This window comes from Lepidochelys kempii, chromosome 5 (genome assembly GCF_965140265.1).
Source record: "Lepidochelys kempii isolate rLepKem1 chromosome 5, rLepKem1.hap2, whole genome shotgun sequence".
NCBI classification, from domain to species: domain Eukaryota; kingdom Metazoa; phylum Chordata; order Testudines; family Cheloniidae; genus Lepidochelys; species Lepidochelys kempii.
Genome location: NC_133260.1, coordinates 6,413,696 through 6,434,032, shown reverse-complemented (window position 1 = coordinate 6,434,032; position 20,337 = coordinate 6,413,696). Strand labels below are relative to the sequence as shown.

At 45.8% G+C, this 20,337-nt stretch overlaps 1 protein-coding gene across 14 annotated transcripts in view; it reads left to right on the top strand.

Moving 5' to 3' along the window:
* The window catches only part of CELF4 (CUGBP Elav-like family member 4), an 889,490-nt gene that overhangs the window by 791,947 nt on the left and 77,206 nt on the right, over window positions 1-20,337 (top strand). For 8 of the 14 annotated variants that reach the window (XR_012158835.1, XR_012158834.1, XM_073343421.1 and 5 more), the window contains exons 9-11: window positions 10,034-10,099; window positions 13,423-13,503; window positions 20,019-20,162. Coding sequence is in view for 12 of the 14 variants with exons in the window: in XM_073343421.1 (XP_073199522.1) it covers window positions 10,034-10,099; window positions 13,423-13,503; window positions 20,019-20,162 (291 nt within the window). In the remaining 2 variants the exon portion in view is untranslated. The remainder of the gene's footprint in view (window positions 1-10,033; window positions 10,100-13,422; window positions 13,504-20,018; window positions 20,163-20,337) is intronic. The other 6 variants (XM_073343426.1, XM_073343428.1, XM_073343423.1 and 3 more) reach the window with 3 other exon arrangements.

Genomic DNA, 20,337 nt, shown 5'->3' with positions numbered 1-20,337 from the left:
CTCTGATGAGGATAGATTGCCACTGATAAGGTGGAAGGTAGACAGGCTGCCAGTCTTTTATTAGGGGGTGAGCACAGTGGTGTCAAACCAATTGGCTGGAAGTAAAAAACAGAGAGATTTAGACTGGAAATAAGGCCTACATTTTTGACAGAGAGGGTAATTAACCTTGGAACAATTTACCAAAGTTCATGGTGGATTCTCCATGACTGACACATTTTAAAACAGGATTGGATGTTTTTTCTAAAAGATCTGCTCTGGGAAATATTTTGGGGAAGTTCTAGGGCCTGTGTTATATAGGAGGCCAGACTAGATGATCACAGTGATCCCTTCTGGCCTCGGAATCTGTCAGTCTATGAATGCATGAAAGCCACATGGCAGAATGAAATCAACATAAAAAGCCTCCTGGGCAAGCCTGGTGGGATTAAACACACAGGCACTATGATCACCAGCTACACAGGACACCCTGTGGCCTGGGGAAAAAAGCATGGAGATTCAGTGTGACTTCAGCAGGATTTCTCTGGGGGAGTGTTGTGAACCTGGCAGGATCACCATGCAGGGAAAGGATGACAAAGCTAGTACCCTTGGCAGTTCCTTCACCCACACAGTTGATAAGAGGTCACTTTTAGATCTTTTCCAGGAGAATGCAGCCAAAATCTGCTCACACTGCCAAAATTTTCACCCAAGAGCATCTTCTATCTTGGCTACAGCCACACATATCCACCCTCATATCTCATTGCAAGGTTGATTCCCCGCTGTGCTCTGCCCAGGGTGTGAGCCTGGCTTGCTTGATTCTCTACTTCTCCACTGGGCTCTCTGGCATTCTCTCCTACCCCACCTCTTACACTTGGGAAAAGCTCCCAGCCAGAATCTGGAAAGAGCCCTCGCCTTGTCCTCCTTCCAGTCCCTCACCAGCCCTCTCCTCTACAGGAAACTGTAGCCTAATAATGGTTAGCCGGGTGGCAAGCTGGGCTCACTGCTCCTGATTGGTTCAGATCTGCCCCCATCCTGGGATGTCTCTTATCCTGTCTCTCCCGCCCTGTGCCCAGGCCCGCTCGTGTCTCTCATCCACCAGTCAAGGCGTCTTTTAGACTCCTTAGGGATGTCCACATGGCCAGTAGCCGCCCGCCGCAGTGAGTCTCCGAGCCCAGGTTGACTCGCGGGGCTCATGCTAAAACCAGCGGTGTGGAGAGTGCTTTTAAGTTGTGTCTCAGGCTGGATTTGTGGCTCTGAAGCACACCCCTTTCCCCTTAGCCCTTCAGAACCCAGGCACCAGCCCGAGCCACAATGTCATTTTTAGCATTGAAGCACAAGCCCCACCTACCCAAATCTGTCTAGCCCCGCTCAGAGGCTCCTGCCGTGGGCTGTGTAGACATACCCTGTACAGCTGAGACTGTCGTTTGCTCTCTGTTTGTACCTAGCACAACAGGGACTCAAACTATCTAGCCTCTGGGAGCTACCACAATATCTGTGTATTTTAAATAAATAATAATCTGTCAGGAGACTTGCGCTTTATCCCTGGCTTTGCTATTGACCTGCTGCGTGACCTTGGACACGTCACTTCAACTGTCCATGCCTCTGTTTTCCCTGTGTCTATTTAGCGTGGAAGCTCTTTGTGGCTCACAATGAGTTTGAATAACACCTTGCACAGCAGGGCCCTGATCTGCGTTGGGGCACATAGGCTTTGCCATAAGACACACAGCGAGTAAAGATAAGAATTCCCAGAGGCAAGTTATATTAATTTAAAGCAGATGGGGCCTCTTACCCCTTCGTTTTTCTACTCTGAACATACATGAACATACTCTGAACTTGCCATGTGGACAGGAACAGGGATTCTCAGCCCTGCAGGAGAGAGGCCAAAAGAACAGGTTCCCTGGGTCCCGTGAGGAGTGTCTCAGTGTGGAGGGCATGGAGGATGGAATAGCATGCCTTTGACAGCACAGCATCCTGCCCCTGTAAGGCGAAACGAGACCAGAAAGCACAGGATCGGTCACTGTTTTCTGCCGGATCAGCACATTCTTTCTGTTATTGCAGTTATTGTTGTGTCTGAATACCTAATTAATTACAACAGTAAACGCTGGCTTCTTTAATCACAGCATCAGCTGTCCTAATCAATCTTAATAATATGGAATCCGTACTATGGCACCCATGAATTTTAATCTACATAAATTTCTTAAGACCTCTCGCAAGCTTGTTGTACGAAATGATATAATTATGGATATAGATTAGGGCTGTAGAGAGTGATTTAAATTGGATTTAAGGAGAAGGTGACTAGAGTCCTCCCACTCGTTTATTTATTTATTTATTTTGATCCTGACCTTGCAGAGGGTTTTCTTTTTGTGATTATTTTATTTCCTTCTAAACTGAAAAGCGGGTAACAGCATGGCCTGCTTTTATCACCCGACTTCACCATACTCAACCCCAAATACACACTTTCAATATCCACCCCTCTGGAACCCTGTGAGAGGTGACACGGTCTTAGCACCGCTCGCGGATTTATTGGACAAGTTTCTACAAGGCTGCGCAAAAGGTCCCGAAGCCGCAGCCTGAGGCAAGAGCCCCTCATCGTATAGATAAGGAATGATCGTGCGAAGCACAGAAAAACAGATTGAATGAAATGAATTCCTTGTGCGTGGCTGTTATTGACCATGTTGAGGCAGAGAATGGCGAGATGAGAGAAAGTTGCCCTAGATCATTCCACGGAAGTGAAATCACTGGCTCTGATAGGGCGACCTGAGGGTGCTCAGCAATACAGCTGGGAGAATTTTTTTGATAACTAGTAAATTAATTGAAAAATGAATTTTTCTGGGCAACAAAACTATTCATCAATTCGGGTCGAATTCAGCAAATAGTTTCAGACAAAAACAGAACAGGATTTTTTTTTAAGTCAAAATGATTCGTTTTAACCCGATTGAAATGAAACAGTTTTGACTTTTCGTTTGGCAATGGCATTTCATATAGATATGTCGCTAATTTATAACAACCCCCCCAAAAAGTGTGGAAAAAGCCCCCAAAATCCCAAAATGAAACAAATGGGGGGGGGGAAATCATTTGGGGTGAAATAAAATGCTTCATTCCACTCAAAACAATTTTTTTTTCATTTTGGGGGGAAACAAAAAAACCTCAGTTTCATTTTGAGCTAAACCCAATTTTTTTTCAGATATTTCAATTCAGTCCCTGAACCGAAAAATCAGTTCTTTGCTGCGTTCTGCTCCACACCTCACAGGAGCAAAGAACTCACTTAAATCAAACTGAATGGATTTCAGCAATAACAGTTGCTTGGCAGCCTGTACGCTGCATGTGTTTAAACCTGACCTGGGACAGTGAAACTACAATACTCTGGATACATTGGACCTCAGGGCCCAATCCAAATCCCACTGAAGAAAATGGAGAGCCTCCTATTTACTTCAATGGGAGCTGGATCAGGCCCTAATTTTAATCATCTCATCTACACCAGTGTAACTCTATTGACTTCAGTTCAGCTCCTACTGGTTTACCCTGAAATATAAGAGAGCAGAATCCAGCCCTTTTTGTACGTAGTCAGTTTCACCTTTTGGTTACCCAGACACTAGCTAACTTGCAGCTGTTGTGTTTGAGTTACTGATGCCCGGGGAGGAATGGGATATTTATTACATCTTTTTCAAAGCACTATTTTCACTGAATTTCTTTTTAAGAAAACGTATTAGATTCTGTAACCATCATCCCCATATGTTCCTAGGGAAGCTAAATATTGGGCCTAAAAGCAGCTGGGTGTCCCTTTAAAAAGCAGATAAACGTTACAGTGACATGAAAGCTTCCTGGCATTTATTTGAAAGCGCTGGGATTTCGTGCTGACTTTGGGAAGTCATCCTTGGGGTTTTTTTGGCATTGGGCAAAGGATTCAGAAAGTGACATTAATGGATCTACTTTCTTTGAAGGACTTGGGAGTCATTTCTTGACTTCTGCCTAACGAATTAGTGCTGCCTTTGTTAAATTTATATTTATGGTCGTAAAGTAGGTCATTGGCTTGCTTTATGTCTTCAGGTTTATGGAAGGTTATCTGCTGTGGTCACCTTGTGTCATCTTGGCCAGGGTCATCTTGCAAAGAGATGATTGTATCTGAGCAGGACTTTTCCCGTAGAGATATGGAAATGATCAAATTAATATCGAGGCAATCTCCTTTCCTCAGTCTCCTGTCCAGGGATAAGGCTCTTGCCCTGAGCTGCCAGCAAAAGTTACTACTAACATCTGTTTGCACAGTGCACCTTTCTCTTGCATTTACTGGGCCAGATCCTCAGCCGCTGTACATCAACGTAGCTCAAGAGGCTTAAGCAGAGCTAACTTAACCTCCACCAGCAATCTGGCCTTTTGAGATCAGCTGTAAACAATAGCCTTTCTCCTTTTCTGACACCATCTTCCAGATCCTCAGTGTGTAAGTGACATCAGCTTAGACGACCTTGCACATCGGCAGAATGGGTGTAAGAGCTATGCGAGTCTGACAGCAAGGGAGTTTGATTGCAAGGGTGTCTAACTTACACTTCTGTGTGCAACATCTCTGAATTTGGCCTATCATTTCCAGTGCTGTCAGTCCAACACCTTGTACCATGCTAACTTCAGCTTAAGTTTGGTTGTAAAGGAGAAGATAGCGCTACAGAAAAGAGAAGTGTGTCTACACAGAAAGGGAAGGGGAAATGCCACAATGAATAGAAAAAAAGAAAAAGAGGACTTGTGGCATCTTAGAGACTAACAAACTTATTTGAGCATAAGCTTTCATGAGCTACAGCTCACTTCATTGGATGCTCAAATAAATTTGTTAGTCTCTAAGGTGCCACAAGTCCTCCTTTTTTTTTTTTTTTTGCGGATACAGACTAATGCGGCTGCTATTCTGAAACCTGTCACAATGAACAGAGCTGTTCCATTACCACAGCTGAACCCTGCCAGTGAAAGGATGCTGGATGCCCTGGGACTAGCCCCTGTAAAATGTGGAACATGTGTTAATGGGCATGTGTGTGGTGAGTGATAAAACAAATCCCTGCACACACTCCTATGTTAGGACACAGAGAATTAATTCAGACATCCCCTTCACTTTGAATTTTAACTAGAGATATGAACCCCAGCCAAAACCCAAGATCCAAACACAACTAAACTCTGGGAAACTTTGCATCTGGATCTGAACTGTGTGGCTTGGGCCCATCTTAAATCCTAACTCCTGTTTCATTTCACTTATAGGTAAATTGAGATACAAACTGGCTGCAATACACATTAACATAGCATGGCTCTGTCTCCCTCTAGTGCCTAGTCTGTGCTGAGAGCTTCATGAATCTGCTATAGCTTTTGAGCTAAGGAAGCTGGGTCCTTTAGCTCAAGCAGTAGAAGCTTTCAGATCCACCGGTCCGAGGTTCAGCCCCACAGATTAGGATTCAGCCAGGGGCATCATTACAATACTGATCTTCCACCTCATCGTCTTTTCCCAGGGGTCTGGGCAAGGAATAAGGTACAGAATTAAGCTGGTTGTATGGTTCCCAGAGCCCCAAGCTGCTGGAGTGTTGCCTCCCTGCAGGTCTCTTTACTAGTGTGGAGATACAGGGCATCGCCCCTCTCTGTGACCCCACTCCCTGGCTGGCAGGTCTGTACAGAATGACTGGGGCTGCGCCTATGCCCAGGTGCCAGCAGTAAGGTGAAAGCATTAGACTCCTACATCTTCCTTACCTGTCAGTAACGTTCCAGGAGCCCAATCCAAAGCCTACAGAAATCAATAAGGAAACTTTCCATGGGCCAGGGGGAATTCTCCATGTGATCCATGGAGAGATCAGCATCAAGTGAGAAACCCACAGTTTCACGGTTTGATAATGCCCATGCTGACAAGTCTCCTAAAGGTAGAGGAAAATTACGACCTCTAAAAGCTTTGTGTGGGAGGGACCAGAGCTGCATTTAGGGGCCTGTTGTTGCAAACCCTTTAAATAAAACATGTTGCCATTTTTTAATATTTAATCTTAAAAGGTTAAAAGTAATTTAAAATTAAGTTTCCTAAGATGATTGCCTTGGCCCGGATGACGAGAATGTGGCTTATAGGCTAGGTGAGCTTTCCATGGATGCTGGAGACAGACCAAGGGATCTAGGAGTCAGGAAGCCTGCTTTTGTTCCTAGCTCTGTCACTGAGTGGCTATTTGGTACTGGACAATTAATGTCCAGTCTTATTGTCAGAAATGAGGAGTAAATTCCATAGGGGCTGCCGGCGTTTGTCATCTCTGTGAGAGCCGGCCATCATGAGCCTCTCTGTGCCTTAGTACCTTTATAAAAGGAGGCTCCAGATTAGAGCGGGCAGAGAAAGATAATTCCATAGAGCTGAGGATTTAGATAGCTCGAAATCTGTTTTTTTTTCCAATTAGGAACGAAAACTACAAATTTCAAAATTCTCTGTGAAAGGGGATGGAGACGTAGGGTCCCTGGCCAGCTGCCCTGGATCCACAGACCCTGGAAGGTCTGGGGTCCCCAACGCAGGGAAGCCTGCATAGACGGGCTGCCCTGGTGCCATGGACCATGAAAGCCTATGCCCCCGCAGCAGCCTGCAGGGCAAGATGGCAGGTTGTATCCGAGCTTTGCTTGGTGTCTGAAGGAATGTTGTCAGAACTGAACCATCTCTGCAAAATGTTTCTATTTTGATTCATTAGCAAATTCCGAGAAAAAAAATGTTTCTCTGGAATGTTTCCAGCTAGCTGTACTCCAGATATTTATCCAGCACACAGAAGGGGAGAGAGGGTTGTAACTGGCACCTTGAGATCTTCTGGTGGTCACAAGACTTTGTTATTACTGGGAGGTTTCACCTAGCACTCAAGGCATGGACTAAACCATATTTGGAAGGGGAGGTGAATGTTATGACAACACAGTACTTACCCATTTTACATATAGATTAAACTCAGGCATGTATAAATTAAGGGTACGTCTACACTGCATCGTTAGCCTGGGTGATCAAAATCTGCAGCTGAGCACTCAGGTTAACTTAGGTGTGAGCATCCCCACAGCTACGCATAGCCCCACAACTGTGTCCTCTGTACTCGCCCTCGGTGCTTTATGCTGAAACACTCTAGGATTATTTCCCAGGCAATTCTGTCAATTACAGGAGAAGGTATCTGTTCCCTCAGGGAGAATTGTGGGAAAGCAGTGGGGGACAATCAGCACTCGGGTGATCTTGCCTATGTCGTCACTGCAAAGTGGGATGGTTCCAGCCCAAGCTAAAGCACAGCTCAGGCTTTAACCCTACCTTCAGCCGTGTAGTTGAGTGTGGGTTCAAAGCACAAACTAGCATGTGCTTGAAGGCTGTGTGTGGATGGTAGGAGGGTTGGGCAAAAACATGTGCAGACACATCGTCTAAGACGACCATGCATTGGATGCACTTCCTGCAATGTAAGCCCAGGATTTGAACTCAGTCTCAAGCCTAACCCCCATTCTGTCTACACATAAATCGTGCTCACCTGGGGCCTGAGCCTGAGGCAAGCTGGGACCCAGGGTTCCAGCCCTATTGCCTTGCAGTAACTTGTGCTCTGGACTTGTGCTCTGGGAGTCCATCAGAAGAATCCCACGGGCCGACTTTCATTGTCCTCTGGACAGTCAAGTTTGGTGGGCAGTCAAGAAGCTTTCCTACTCTGCACCACGAACAAAGTGCTAAAGTGGCCACATTTTGGGAGGGCGAGAGGAAGTCTTCTATATGGATGGTTGGAGTTGGGCCCACATAATGCAGTGTACATGCTGGAGACCCCAGTTGGGAGCCAGGGTTCAGCAATTCCTAAGCCGGGGTTACAAATGAGTGTAGATGCTCAAGCCCTAGGTTATCAAACCTGGGTCTGCTAACTCAAGCTCTGCTAACCCTGGCCTTACATCTCAGTGTAGACCCCTCCTAAAGACTTGTCCTCAGTCAGTCTGTGGCAAAGCTGGCTCCCATAAATCTTGACTCCAGTCCCTGTTCTAAGCCTGCACCCACATGACCCATTCTCACAGCCCAACCAGTCAAAGAGATGCTTTAAACTCAGTCTGAGAGCTGGCCAGAGTTGGGTTCTGCCCTCTAAGATATGTGCAACTTGCCTCTGCCCTTGTCCCAAGCCCTGGTGAGGCAAGTCAACTAGGAAGACCTCCATTATGGTTAATATTGTTCTTTGACACTTCGGCTCAAATCAGATGGGAAGGGCGACACACAGGGAAGCTACAGAGCTCTCCCATAATTCAGTGGGCTGATAAGAGCCAGCCTGTACTCCTCCCTGTCACACATTCAGTGTCTCTCCTTCGCCTTACCAAGGGCAACCAGACTTTCTTGCGAGACCTCCACATCCTTGGCTGTGCCATCTGAGCCCTTGCCTCCAGCCACACCTCCATGCTCAGAGAAAGGAGACAGGGGAGGGGGGAGGTATCAGCTCCCTCAGGGATTGTCTTAAAAGTACAAAGCCTGGAGGGGGCCACATAAATGTAAAACTGTGCCGCACCAATAAATACAAATTAAACTCATAACAAGAAGTGAAATATTAGGGCCAAGGTGACATTCGGACTGGAGGTTCAGTCAAGCTTTGCTTTAAATATTTTATGGCTGCAGATAAAGAAAGAGCTTATCCAACATTTTTTTTTGTATTTTTTTTTCATCAACCAGAGAGGAAAGGGAGAGAAAAAAAGCCTACCTGCTCTGGCTGCACTTGAACTAGACTTCAAAGTTTCACAAAAACAAACACTTTTAGGCGAGCATGCAGGAGGTTTGTGCAGAAAGAAAAGGCACTGAGAAGAGGACTAAGTGGCTTACACAGAGATTGGCTGCTTCCTCTCCTAAAGCTGTTGGCCAGCCTTGCTATGCCCTTTGAAACAGCTGCCGTATTCTGCCACAGAGGTGGCTGCATTTGTGCAGCAGATTAAGCAAAATTTTGTAAAGGGCACTGGGAGGCTTCAGAGATCAAATGAGTTTTTGTTTCTCTCTGCTCCCCATCTGTCTGTCCATGTCCATCAGTTGTCTCTTGTTCTGTGCTAAGATTTTAAGCTTGTTGGGGCAGAGACTGTCTTTTTGTGCTGTGTTTGTACAGTGCCTGGCACAGTGAGGTCCTGAGGTGCTACAGTAATACAAATAAATAGTAATAATAATAAGTTGGATAAATGGTATAGTTAGAGAAGGGCACAAACTCCAAAGTTGGGTCTAGATCTAAATTTTTCCCCGAAGTTTGGGATAGGCTCAGGGCTATCTCTAGTGCTCATTATTATAAGGAAAATAATGACTTCTCTGCGAAATCCAGGCTCTTCCTTTCATTTCACACCTTCCATCTCCCACGTACAGCTCCTCACCCTGACACACGCATTGTATGTAAGAAAAAGTAGAGACTCATCACATTGTTGGTTCTTGCCTCAGTGCACCACACCCCCAGGCGTCTGTCTTGTGACCCTTATGGCTGAGTAACATTAAAGCTAGAGGACACACATTAAGGATTCTGAAAGGATTCTCTTCCTTTCTTTGCTTTTTCTTTTATTATTGTACATCTCTCCACTTCCGGGAGAGGAATGAGAGGAGTTCCAGAGGGCAGTGTAGAAAGGTTTGTCTCTTGAGGATCAGGGCACTGTTCGGAGCGGGGCTGAGTCCAAGAACTATTGATGTGTGCAGCATTGCTGCTAACTAGATCAATCGTGTATACCTGCGCATGCCTGGAGTCACGTTTTGCCAGGCAGCGCAAGGTAGAAGTCCCCCAGTCCCACAAGATGGGTTCTCATGGTAAGAATGGGAAATAGCAGAGCTCTCCGGAGAAACATCTCGTATGAAAAGTCCATCCCAATTTCAGGACCAAAAGCTATTCAGCTCTGTTTCATTTCCATCCCCCTCCCCTGCACAAGGACTGACAAAATCCTTCTTCTGTGATGGGTCGGTAAAACAAGAGTTGTGTAATTTGTTGTGTGGGATGCATATGCCGCACCTGTTCTGTGGGTTTCTCTCTCCAGGTTCATCTGTCCCGCCCCCTAAACACTTAAGCGGCGAGAAAGCCAGTGTGAATGTGATATTTTAATGCCTTTATTCCCTCTCTCTCTTCTGTCTCCACAGCACAGAGCCCCACTGCAGCAGACCCCTTGCAACAAGCCTACGCTGGAGTGCAGCAGTACGCAGGTCGTTAGTATTAACACTTTCTCCCAATAAACCTTTCACGTCCCCAAAGCCTTTAACCGCTGAATGTGCCTGAGGGGGTTGGGTGAAGGGAGCCATTCCCAGGGGCAGCACCAGGCCAGGGCAGAGAGGTCTGAGATTGCATTCCTCCCACAACAAAACATACGGGCCTAGCTTCGCTTCTACGGCCCAATCCAGCTCCCCTCGAAAGGCCGGGAAAGAATCATAGAATCATAGAATATCAGGGTTGGAAGGGACCCCAGAAGGTCATCTAGTCCAACCCCCTGCTTGAAGCAGGACCAATTCCCAGTTAAATCATCCCAGCCAGGGCTTTGTCAAGCCTGACCTTAAAAACCTCTAAGGAAGGAGATTCTACCACCTCCCTAGGTAACGCATTCCAGTGTTTCACCACCCTCTTAGTGAAAAAGTTTTTCCTAATATCCAATCTAAACCTCCCCCACTGCAACTTGAGGCTTCTGTTGACGTCAGTGGGAGCCGGATCAGGCCCTTACATCAGTGTGGTGGAATCATTGCAGATTTCCACTGCAGTTAGCGAGAGGAAAACCAGGCCCATAACCCCCTCTGCTTCCCGCTTTCTGTGATCACTGTGCAAATGTCTCCCTTGTGTAACGGCCGGAGGGGGATGCCAATGGCAGAGCCCCACACAACCTCTCCCAGCCTTTCCCCCGCTGAGAAATTGGTTTACATTTCCCAGCAGCTTCCCAACAAGGCCAGCCTCTGCTCCCCGTCACACCGGTGTCAATGCAGAGTCACTCCTTTGAAACTGATGGACCGACACCAGCTGGGATGACTGGGCGCAGAGCGTGTTCAACATCCCCTCATGAGGTGACCCAAGCTGACACCGTGAGGAAGCCGCAACCCCAAAGTCATTATTTCCTGTGGTAACTAGGGCGGCCACGGGCTCCCGCTGAGGAATGGCTATTATCTCATGTCAGGGCTGTATCTGGGAACTTAATTTAATTCTTCATGTAAAGCTTCATTTGCTGGTGTTTTAGTTATTGTCATTTATTGCTCGTGAAGTTTGATGGATGAGCGGCAGCTCAATCCTTTGAGCTGTTAATTAACCCCTCTGCACGCATGTAGGCCCCTTTCCCCTCTCTCTGGGACTCAGGCAGCCCTTACGCTGTGTTTCTGAGAGCCAGGCATGTAATCTGCTGACTGTCGGCCCAAATGGCTCCCCTTGCCCTATCGGCGGGGAGGAGAGCTGAGCGTGGCAAAATTGTTCCTCAGCTAAGCACTGCTTCCACCCTGTGGAGCAGGAGGGGAGTAGGTGTGAGCTAGTCTTCTGCTGAGCGTGTAAGAGGATCCAAGTGAGTGTGTGAGAGACCATCTGGGGAGGCGGGGGTGGGGGTGAGTGTGTAGCAGCATGAGAATCAGCGTGAATGTGTTTGTGTGGAAAAGCGGGGGAAGGGAAGGGGTGTGTGCGTGTAAGTCAATGTATGAGTCTCTCTTTGTAGAAAGGGTGTTTTAGTGGCCCCATCCTGCCACCTTTATGCCCTTAGAATGCCAAGGGGAGTTTGGGGAATGCAGCGTCAGCCAGTCCATGAGGCTTAGCCAGTCGGGGGGCCCATCACCATGGCAGCGTAATGTGCAAAAGGACAAAATGAGGCCCCAAAAGCCTGAGCGGTGGTTGTGCTGTGTGAGAAGGTCAGTGTGTGCTTCCAGCAGGAGGGACCTCTTTGTGTCCGAACCTTTCCCTGGCTGAGCTACTCTTGTTGGCTTAGGCGATAAACCCCATCCTGCCATCACCTTCCCTGTGTTAGGAAGCCCAAAGCCCCAGATACTTGCCCCAGACCCTCCCCACAAGTGCCTGAACCAACCCCATCCCTTTCAAAGTCTACTGAGCAGATGGCAGGAAGAGCTTGAAGTGATGAGATAATATGGCAGACAATATAGGGCACATTCTTCAAGTCCCATAGCGAATCTGCCTCCCCATTGCTAGGAATCCAGCAAATCCATGTGATAACTTCAGGCTCCTTTTCCAAGCCACTCCTCGAGGGCCAGTCTAAAATAGCTCGTCCTTGACCCATCCATTCTCTCTCGCGTGCAAAGCATGTAATGGCAAAAGGACAATAGACAAGGGTGCCTGTTGTATGGGCAAACGGGATTTGCACCCCCCCATCCTGGACCAGAAACTCAAAGCAAAATGTGGGGAGAGCAAAGCAGAACCTCGAGGGGGGAGATGTCAGCCACTGGGACCAGCTGTAGTGGGAGATGGGTCATATCAGAAGGGCAGGCCAGGGAGAGAGAAAGTGGGGCTGACTCCTGTTAAGAAGCCCGACCTGGATCCACCTCCTGTTGTCTAGAAGCTGTCCCTCCTCCCCAGCCTAGCATTCTCCAGCTGGCCCCCTGCCATCCAACCCTAGAAAATCCTCTGCTACATGGCACTATCTACCTGAAATTCACTTCCTGTCGGTTAAAACGGTGTTTTGGTTCATATCAATAACAACTGATTCCTTCAGGCCTTAACAATGAAATGGGATCCCTCCTTGATGCTTCTTAATATACATCCCCCTCTGCAGTGCCCCAATGTGGGGCAATTCCTTCCTTCATATCTGCTCCACACCCACACATACACGTGCACACAACTCCCGCGGGAGTCAGCATGCTCAGTGTAGGTCAGAATTCAAAGGCATCTTCATGTGTATCTTGTCCCACTGTCCAAAGGTCTAGAGTGTCAAATGTGGGCTGTGATGCAAGACTGTCCTTCCCATGTGATCCCACAGGGGACACCTCAAGGTTAGCCTGCTTGTGCTTTAGTCTCTCCATCTGGAAAACGAGAGGACAGATAATACCTACCAGTGCTTGAGTCAGGATGAATTAGCTAATGTTTGTAATGTGCATTAGGACCATCACATTAAAGGTGCTGCAGAAGTGCCTCGTTTTCCTGTGAGCTCTGCAGGGCAGGACGTTTTGAGACTCACTGTTGTAAATCCAGATATTCACCACTCCACTCCTGAATCAAAAAAGGGGCCGGACCTTTAACTGGGGGAGCTTCATTGACCTTTACAGGGTTCCCCCTGTTTATACAAGCTGAAGATCTGGCCTGAAGTGTTGCAGTTGATTAAGTCCAAGTGACTGTCAGTGCCCAAAGCAAAGGACTCCTAGACCTGCCAAAGCCTGGCATTTTAACCTGCACTGTGATATCCCTGCCATTTGAGTACGTGCTTCTCCCCCATATGGCTATTGCAGCCAAAACAAATGGGCTGAACAGAAAAAGAGCTTGGTGTGGTTATTGGGATGAAAGGTCTTGACTCCCCATTGCTGAAATCTTCGATCTTTCTTCTCTCCTCTTCTTTCTCCTATAGCTGCTTATCCTGCTGCTTATGGCCAGATTAGCCAAGCGTTTCCACAGCCGCCTCCCATGATCCCACAGCAACAGAGAGAAGGTAAGTAAACAGGCTGTTCTCTCTTCCATATCTAGTAAGTCATCCCTATTGCATTGTATTCCCCCAACCCCCAAGTTACATAGAGCCCTGAAAACGCCTCATCATGTTGGACCCTCTCCTCATCCACTCTCCATCTGTTGTGTAATATCATCGGGCATTACTGGTAACCTATGGAAACGGTCACGCTTGCGGGGTATGTGCTTAGGTCCTCCCCGGGCTGCAGCCACTAGAGGGCAGCATAATTCAGAAGGTTTAATTATGTTGCGTACAGTAAAGGCCAGCTGTGGCGGGTCAAAAAAAGCGTTCCTTGAAAAGGCCCATTTCGTCCAGATCAAAACGGGAATGTGTCTGTTCTGACCAAATTTGAAACGGTTCATTTCAATCGTGTCAAAACATTTGGTATCGGTGGTGTCGTTCTGCTCCATTCCGTTGTCAACGTGCACACTACAGTAAAACGTTGGTTTTAATCTTTCATTGTATATAGCACATTTACCATTGTCTATAACATACACCGTTGAATATTTTAACACAATACGAAAGTCAAAACAAAACTCAGCGAAACGACAATATCGAAATGAAACATTATGATGGTTCCAACTGTAAGTTCTTTGGGATTTTCATTTCATGAGAACATTTGAAACGGATGCATTTTGGTGGAGCATTTCAATCAGTCAGGCTCAACTAGATGCAAATTTCCACTGCTGCACGCCCTACAAGTGGAATTTATATGAGAAGAGGAGGTTTCCATACTGAAGAAAACATTGGCATATAATATGGAATCCATTCATCTCCCACCTTTGTCCTATTGCTTTCCCTTTGGCCTGGATTGCGGATATTTCTGCTTAAAGTGCACTGATGGTCATAATAGTGATTGTGTATAAAAGTCAGCCTCTCTGCTCCCTGAGGGGCTGCTTTGCCTCTCACTTACGCGGAGGTCAATTAAGAATAAGTTCTTTGAAGTCTGTGGAGTTACACCAGTGTGAGATCAGAATCACACCCTCTGTGTCTTTGAGTCACATTGGCTCATTTCGGTGTTAGTACAACAGAGCGGGGCAGCTATGGGAGAGTGAACTTGATTCTGTCCTGCTTTGTAAAATATCATTAGCACTGCCAGGAAAGAGGTAGTAATTGAACTGACTTGCAACCTCACTGAATTCAATGGGAAAGACTGGGGTGTGTGGTCTCAGATCATAGAAATAAAGGGCTGGAAGGGACTTCAAGAGGTCATCTAGTTCAGCCCCCTGTGCTGAGACCATCCCTGACAGGTGGGTTGTCTAACTTGTTCTTAAAAACCTCCAATGACAGGAAATCCACAGCCTCCCTTGGAAGCCTATTCCAGAGCTTAACTGCGCTTACCATTAGAAAGTTTTCTTAATGTTTAACCTAAATCTCGCTTGCTGCAGATTAAGCCCATTACTTCTTGTTCTACCATCAGTGGACATGGAGAACAATTAATCACTGTCCTCTTTATAACAGCCCTTAACAGATTTGAAGACTGTTATCAGATTGCCCCCTCCGTCTGCTTTTCTCAAGACTAAACATACCCAGATTTTTTAACTTTTCCTCATAGATCAGGTTTTCTAAACCTTTTATTATTTTTGTTGCCCTCTTCTGGACTCTCTCCAATTTATCCACATCTTTCCTAAGGTGTGGTGCCCAGAGCTAGACACAGCACTCCAGCTGAGACCTCACCAGTGCTGAGTGGGGCCGGACAATTACCTCCCATGACTTAGTACAACACTCCTGTTAATACACCCAGAATGAGATTTGTCTTTTTTGCAACAGCATCCCGTTGTTGGCTCCTTTGCAATTTGTAATCTACTGTCTCTCCCAAGCCCTTTTCAGCAGTGCTACTGCCTATCCAGTTGTTCCCCATTTTGCATCTGTGCACTTGCTTTTTCCTTCCTAAGTATAATACTTTGCACTTATGTTTACTGAATTTCATCTTGTTGATTTCAGACTAATCATCCAATTTGTCAAGGTAATTTTGAATTCTAATCCTGTCCTCCAAAGTAATTGCAACCCATCCCATCTTGGTGTCATCTGCAAATGTTACAAGCATACTCTTCAAGCCATTATCCAAGTCATTAATGAAAATATTGGCTAGTACAGAACCCAGGAGGGACCCCTGCAGGATTCCTCCAGTATGACAGTGAGCCATTGACAGCTACTCTGTGGCCCTAAACTCTCAGTGCAACTACACAGATCTCCAGGTACACATCAACCCAGTGCTCTTCTCTCCGCACTGGCTCCCCACTGAATACAAAGTCCAACTCAAGCTCTTTGTCCTGATATTCAAATCCCTTCATGAGAGTGACCCTAACTAATGGAGAGATGTCCTCTCTCTCTCTGGCCCTGATTTCCCATGACAGCTACTTTCCATAGAAACCATGAAACTCTTGACTAGTAAGACGGAAACTCATGATTATGGGAGACAGAACTTCCCTAGCTGCTGGGCCTAGACTATGGAACTCATTGTCACAAGAAGTGAGAAAGACCATGGGCTTAACAGCATTCAGAAATAAACACATAACTCGTTTCTTTGATTTAGCTTTCTCTCAGTACGTTCCTCTCTCTTTCTCTCACACACACACACACACACACGCACACACACACACGCACAAACTATTCAGTTTTACTCCTGCAGATAAGGCAAAGGAGAGAGAGGTTGTTTTGTTAGCTCTTCAACAACAACGGGGTGGTTAACTACTACTTGTGATAGAAGACACATAGATGAATGGGTGGATAGACAGGCAGGCAGATAAAAAATGGCTTGTCACCTGAATTCTGATTACCACATCGTTATTGCTGGTGGTGGTATAGTATAACAAGCCAAACAATCCCAGCTGAGTTTTTTTCAGTTTGCAGGGCTGGCAATTAGAAAAGACTCTTTTGATTTGAGAACTGAACAAATTGGATCTGATTCACTGAGATAGAATCAGTGAGTGCAGGGGACTGGACTAGAAGACCTCTCGAGGTCCCTTCCAGTCCTATGATTCTCTGTGGGACTCCATGCTGTTACAGTCACAGTCACGGTTCAGAACATGGCTGCATTTTAAGCAGGGGCTTTGCTTCCTTCCATCTTCCTCTTTTGTGCTTGATCCCACAGTGGAATCAGACAATGCTGATTTCAGGCCTAACGTATAAAGGTTTCCTCACCGTGGGTCCAACTTTCAAACCTGGGGAAGGCTAAAGTTCAGGACCTCATTCCCTGTTAAAACTAACTATTTCTAAGCCTTCATCGGTTTCGCTAGGTACATCCCAGGTCAGATTACAACCGGGTAGGATTCCCACTAATGTACAATATATCCAAGACTTCAGGGAATGCATCTGTCCATCTCTCTCTCCTGGGAGATCTCACCCACCTCTATCAGGTACCTGAGAGATCTGTCTTCATCTCATGCTTTGGCAACATTTGTCTATTCCTGATCAAATAGAGTTAAAAAAAATCCAGTTCCATTTAAACCAAAATAATTTTTTTCATCAAATAAAAAAAAAACAAAAAAATGATTTTCAGTGGGCTGAAACATTTCACGTTGAACTGAAATGAGTTTTTGTTTTTGTTTTTTTAGGTTTTTCAATTGATTTCAAGTTGACATTTTTAGTTGACTCCAAATGAATTTTTTTTTTTTTGTTCTTCATTTTGATTCCACCATTTTGGGTGTTTTTCACCCTCTTTTGGGGGCGTGCATGGGCTTTTTTAAATTGGCCGCATTTGAAACCAACATGACGTTTTGAATCAAAAAGTTAAAACGAAATGTTTCAAAACAAAGAAGTGAAAACATGTGGTTTCGACTCTTTCAAAAAACAAATTTCAATCAAAGCTATTTGTCAAATTTGACCCAGTTTCAAGCCTTGAAAAATACATTTTTCAACAAAAACTTAATTGAATTTTTTTCCCGTCTCTCCAATAAAGTCTCATTGAACTGAACTGAATTGCATCTCTCTTTCCTGGAGATAGAACAGCAGTCACTAGAGAAGGGAGGGGATAACCCTGAAAAAGGTACAGATGTAGGGTAAATCTTTGTATGATTTGTATGGCCACTCAGGTTCAAAAGTAATTTAGCTAAACAGACAACCGGGTGCCTAATTAGTTAATTATCCTGGTTCACTGGCATCCCCCCATATGGAATAAACTCTTCAGCAACCTCTAGGAAATGCACAAAATGCAAAGGATCGGCTGTTCCTTCCTGACAGTCCTTTTAGCAAATTAGTGGGGAAAATTGTGCTTAGCAAATATTCATTAAGGCTTCATTTTCCATTAATCCAAAAGGAAATGTGGAGAGCCTGTGACTTCAATCACGCTGAGGCCCAGGAATTTTAATGAGCTTTAAATGGGCATCTGTCAGAATCCTGACTTCACCGTACTTATCCTGCCAGCCAGGGGAATGAGTAATGGCCAATAAAAGGTGGGAGCGCCTAGGCGAACTCCCCTCCCCAATAGGAAAGGCAAAGTTGTAATTTGCTGTGTTACGACACTATAATTATGCCCTGATGAAGAAAGTGAGAGCATTAAAATCCTTTTCTTTCCCTACTTCGTACTGTGCTCCAGCAATAAATGATAGAAGCCCTGCTTTGCTGGGTCAGAGAGGTGCATACTGGTGGTCAAGGGAGACACAAGGATCTTCCCCCTCACCCTTTGTGTCTTTCTCACAGTCAGGACTGGGAGCACAGCTGGGTGCTCGGAGAGCATCCCCAAAAGCATGCACAGGAATTGGCCCTCCCATACACTGGCTAGCAAAAGTGAGCTACCTTTAGAGTTAAGGTCAAAAGTATAACTGGGTTCAAATAAGAACTAGATATGTTCATGGAAGATAGGTCCATCAGTGGCTTTAGCCAAGATGGTCAGGGATGCAACCCGATGCTCTTGCTGTTCTTAAACCGTTGATTGCCAGAAGCTGGATCACTCAGTTATTGCCCTGTTATGGTCATTCCCTCTGAAGCACCTGGCATTTACCACTGTCGGAAGACAGAATACAGGGCGAGATGGACAATTGGTCTGACCCACTATGGCCGTTCCTATATTCTTAAGAATAGAACAGGGCAGAAACCGGAAACTTCATTTCATGGAGGAGTTTGGGATTGCGACATTTGTTTTAGTTCCAGATCAGGATGAAACCTGAAGATTTCAAAATGATCCACGAAAGAAAATACCAAAAACAATTCATTTAAGATTGACCGAAACTTTCCATTTTGACAAAACTGAAATGTCTTGATCTATCCAAAATGAAATTTTCTGTTTTGTTTCCATTTTGATTTTTTTTAATTCTGTCGTATAAATTACAATACATTACATAACTTGAAATGAAAAGTCATTTTGAAAGGAAAAATCAAAATGTTTCATTCCAAAAATGTCAAAACCAGGACACTTCAACACTGTTGGAGCTTTTCCACACACACACACACACTTTTGTTCTGAAACAAAATTTCAGCGAAATCTATGTGATTTTGCAAAGCATTTTCATTTTGACAGAACTGCATTTTCCAATGGAAAACTGCTCCATCACAATTTTCCCAACCAGCTTCAGGTTAGAGTCTACTGCATGCTGCAAAAGGCTGCCAGAATTCTTGCTCGGGCATCTATTGCAGCACCAGGAAGAGAATGGCAGGTCCCTGCCTGGAACCAACGTGTAGAATATGCATTTCGGGGGGGGGGGGTGGAGGTAGTCATTCTTCAGGGTGAGCTTCAGGGTTTCAAGCCTGGCCAGGTTCTGTCTGAGTCTGGGCAAAGAGGCAGGGGGCTGAATATAGAATGCCATGTGTTTCTGTGTCTGTTCCCACTCATCATCACCAATTGCCTCAACAGGTGTTTGACAAAGATGACTGACGTTCCGCCTATAAACACCAGGGAGGGAGGGGGACCATTCAGAGTGGTCCAAAAAGATGGATGTGGGGGGAGGTAGAACTAGGGTTAATGAGAGTGAACGAAGCAAAGAAAAATTCTGAACGGAATACCAAGAAATGCTTCTTTCTTTCCATCTCCATACATACCACTCTATCTAGCTGCCTCGCTATCAGTTCTATGCTAATGCCATCCCTGTGGTATTTGATCACCTGGCATGTTGCTTAGATTTGCATAGCAAGGTCCCCATGGGGTCTCCTGGTCTCCTCCCTTCTCTGGTCATAAGAAACTTGGCTTGGGTTGAGGATTTTTTTGGAGGGAGGGTAGGCAGCTGTTGTAAATGTCACTTTGGTTATTTGGTGGGTCAGAGCCTGGATTGGCCAAAACACCTGTGGAAGTTGATCCCCACAGCCAGATCCCCTCCACTGAGGAAGTCTAGTGGCAAGATCTTAGCAGTCTGCCAAAGGAAGTGGTGGAAGGCCCCCCTCACACCCCCACCCCTGTTGCTGGATGCATTTAAAACATAGACCATACAGAAGTACTGTTAGGGAATATTCTACCGTGGAACATTCCACCCCAGCAGAAGGTAGCTGAGAAGAGAAAGAGGCGTGTCCAATCCAGGTACTCTTTATTCAAACCTCCTCCCTTCTTCTCTTTCCCATCTCACCTGCAGGACCAGAGGGCTGTAACCTGTTTATCTACCATCTGCCCCAGGAGTTTGGGGATGCTGAGCTGATGCAGATGTTCCTGCCTTTCGGTAATGTCATCTCCTCGAAAGTGTTTGTGGATCGGGCGACAAACCAAAGTAAATGCTTTGGTGGGTAAAGATAACAAAACAATTAGATTCATCCAGGAAAGGGCTTTCTCTGAACACTTTGCCTTTCGAACTGCTTTCTCTTTGCTTACGTTTTTTGATTTCTCGATTTACTTCTGTCGATACTTTTTTCTCCCTTCCCCCTCCCCTTAATCGTCTCATGCTCAGAACTGTGTGC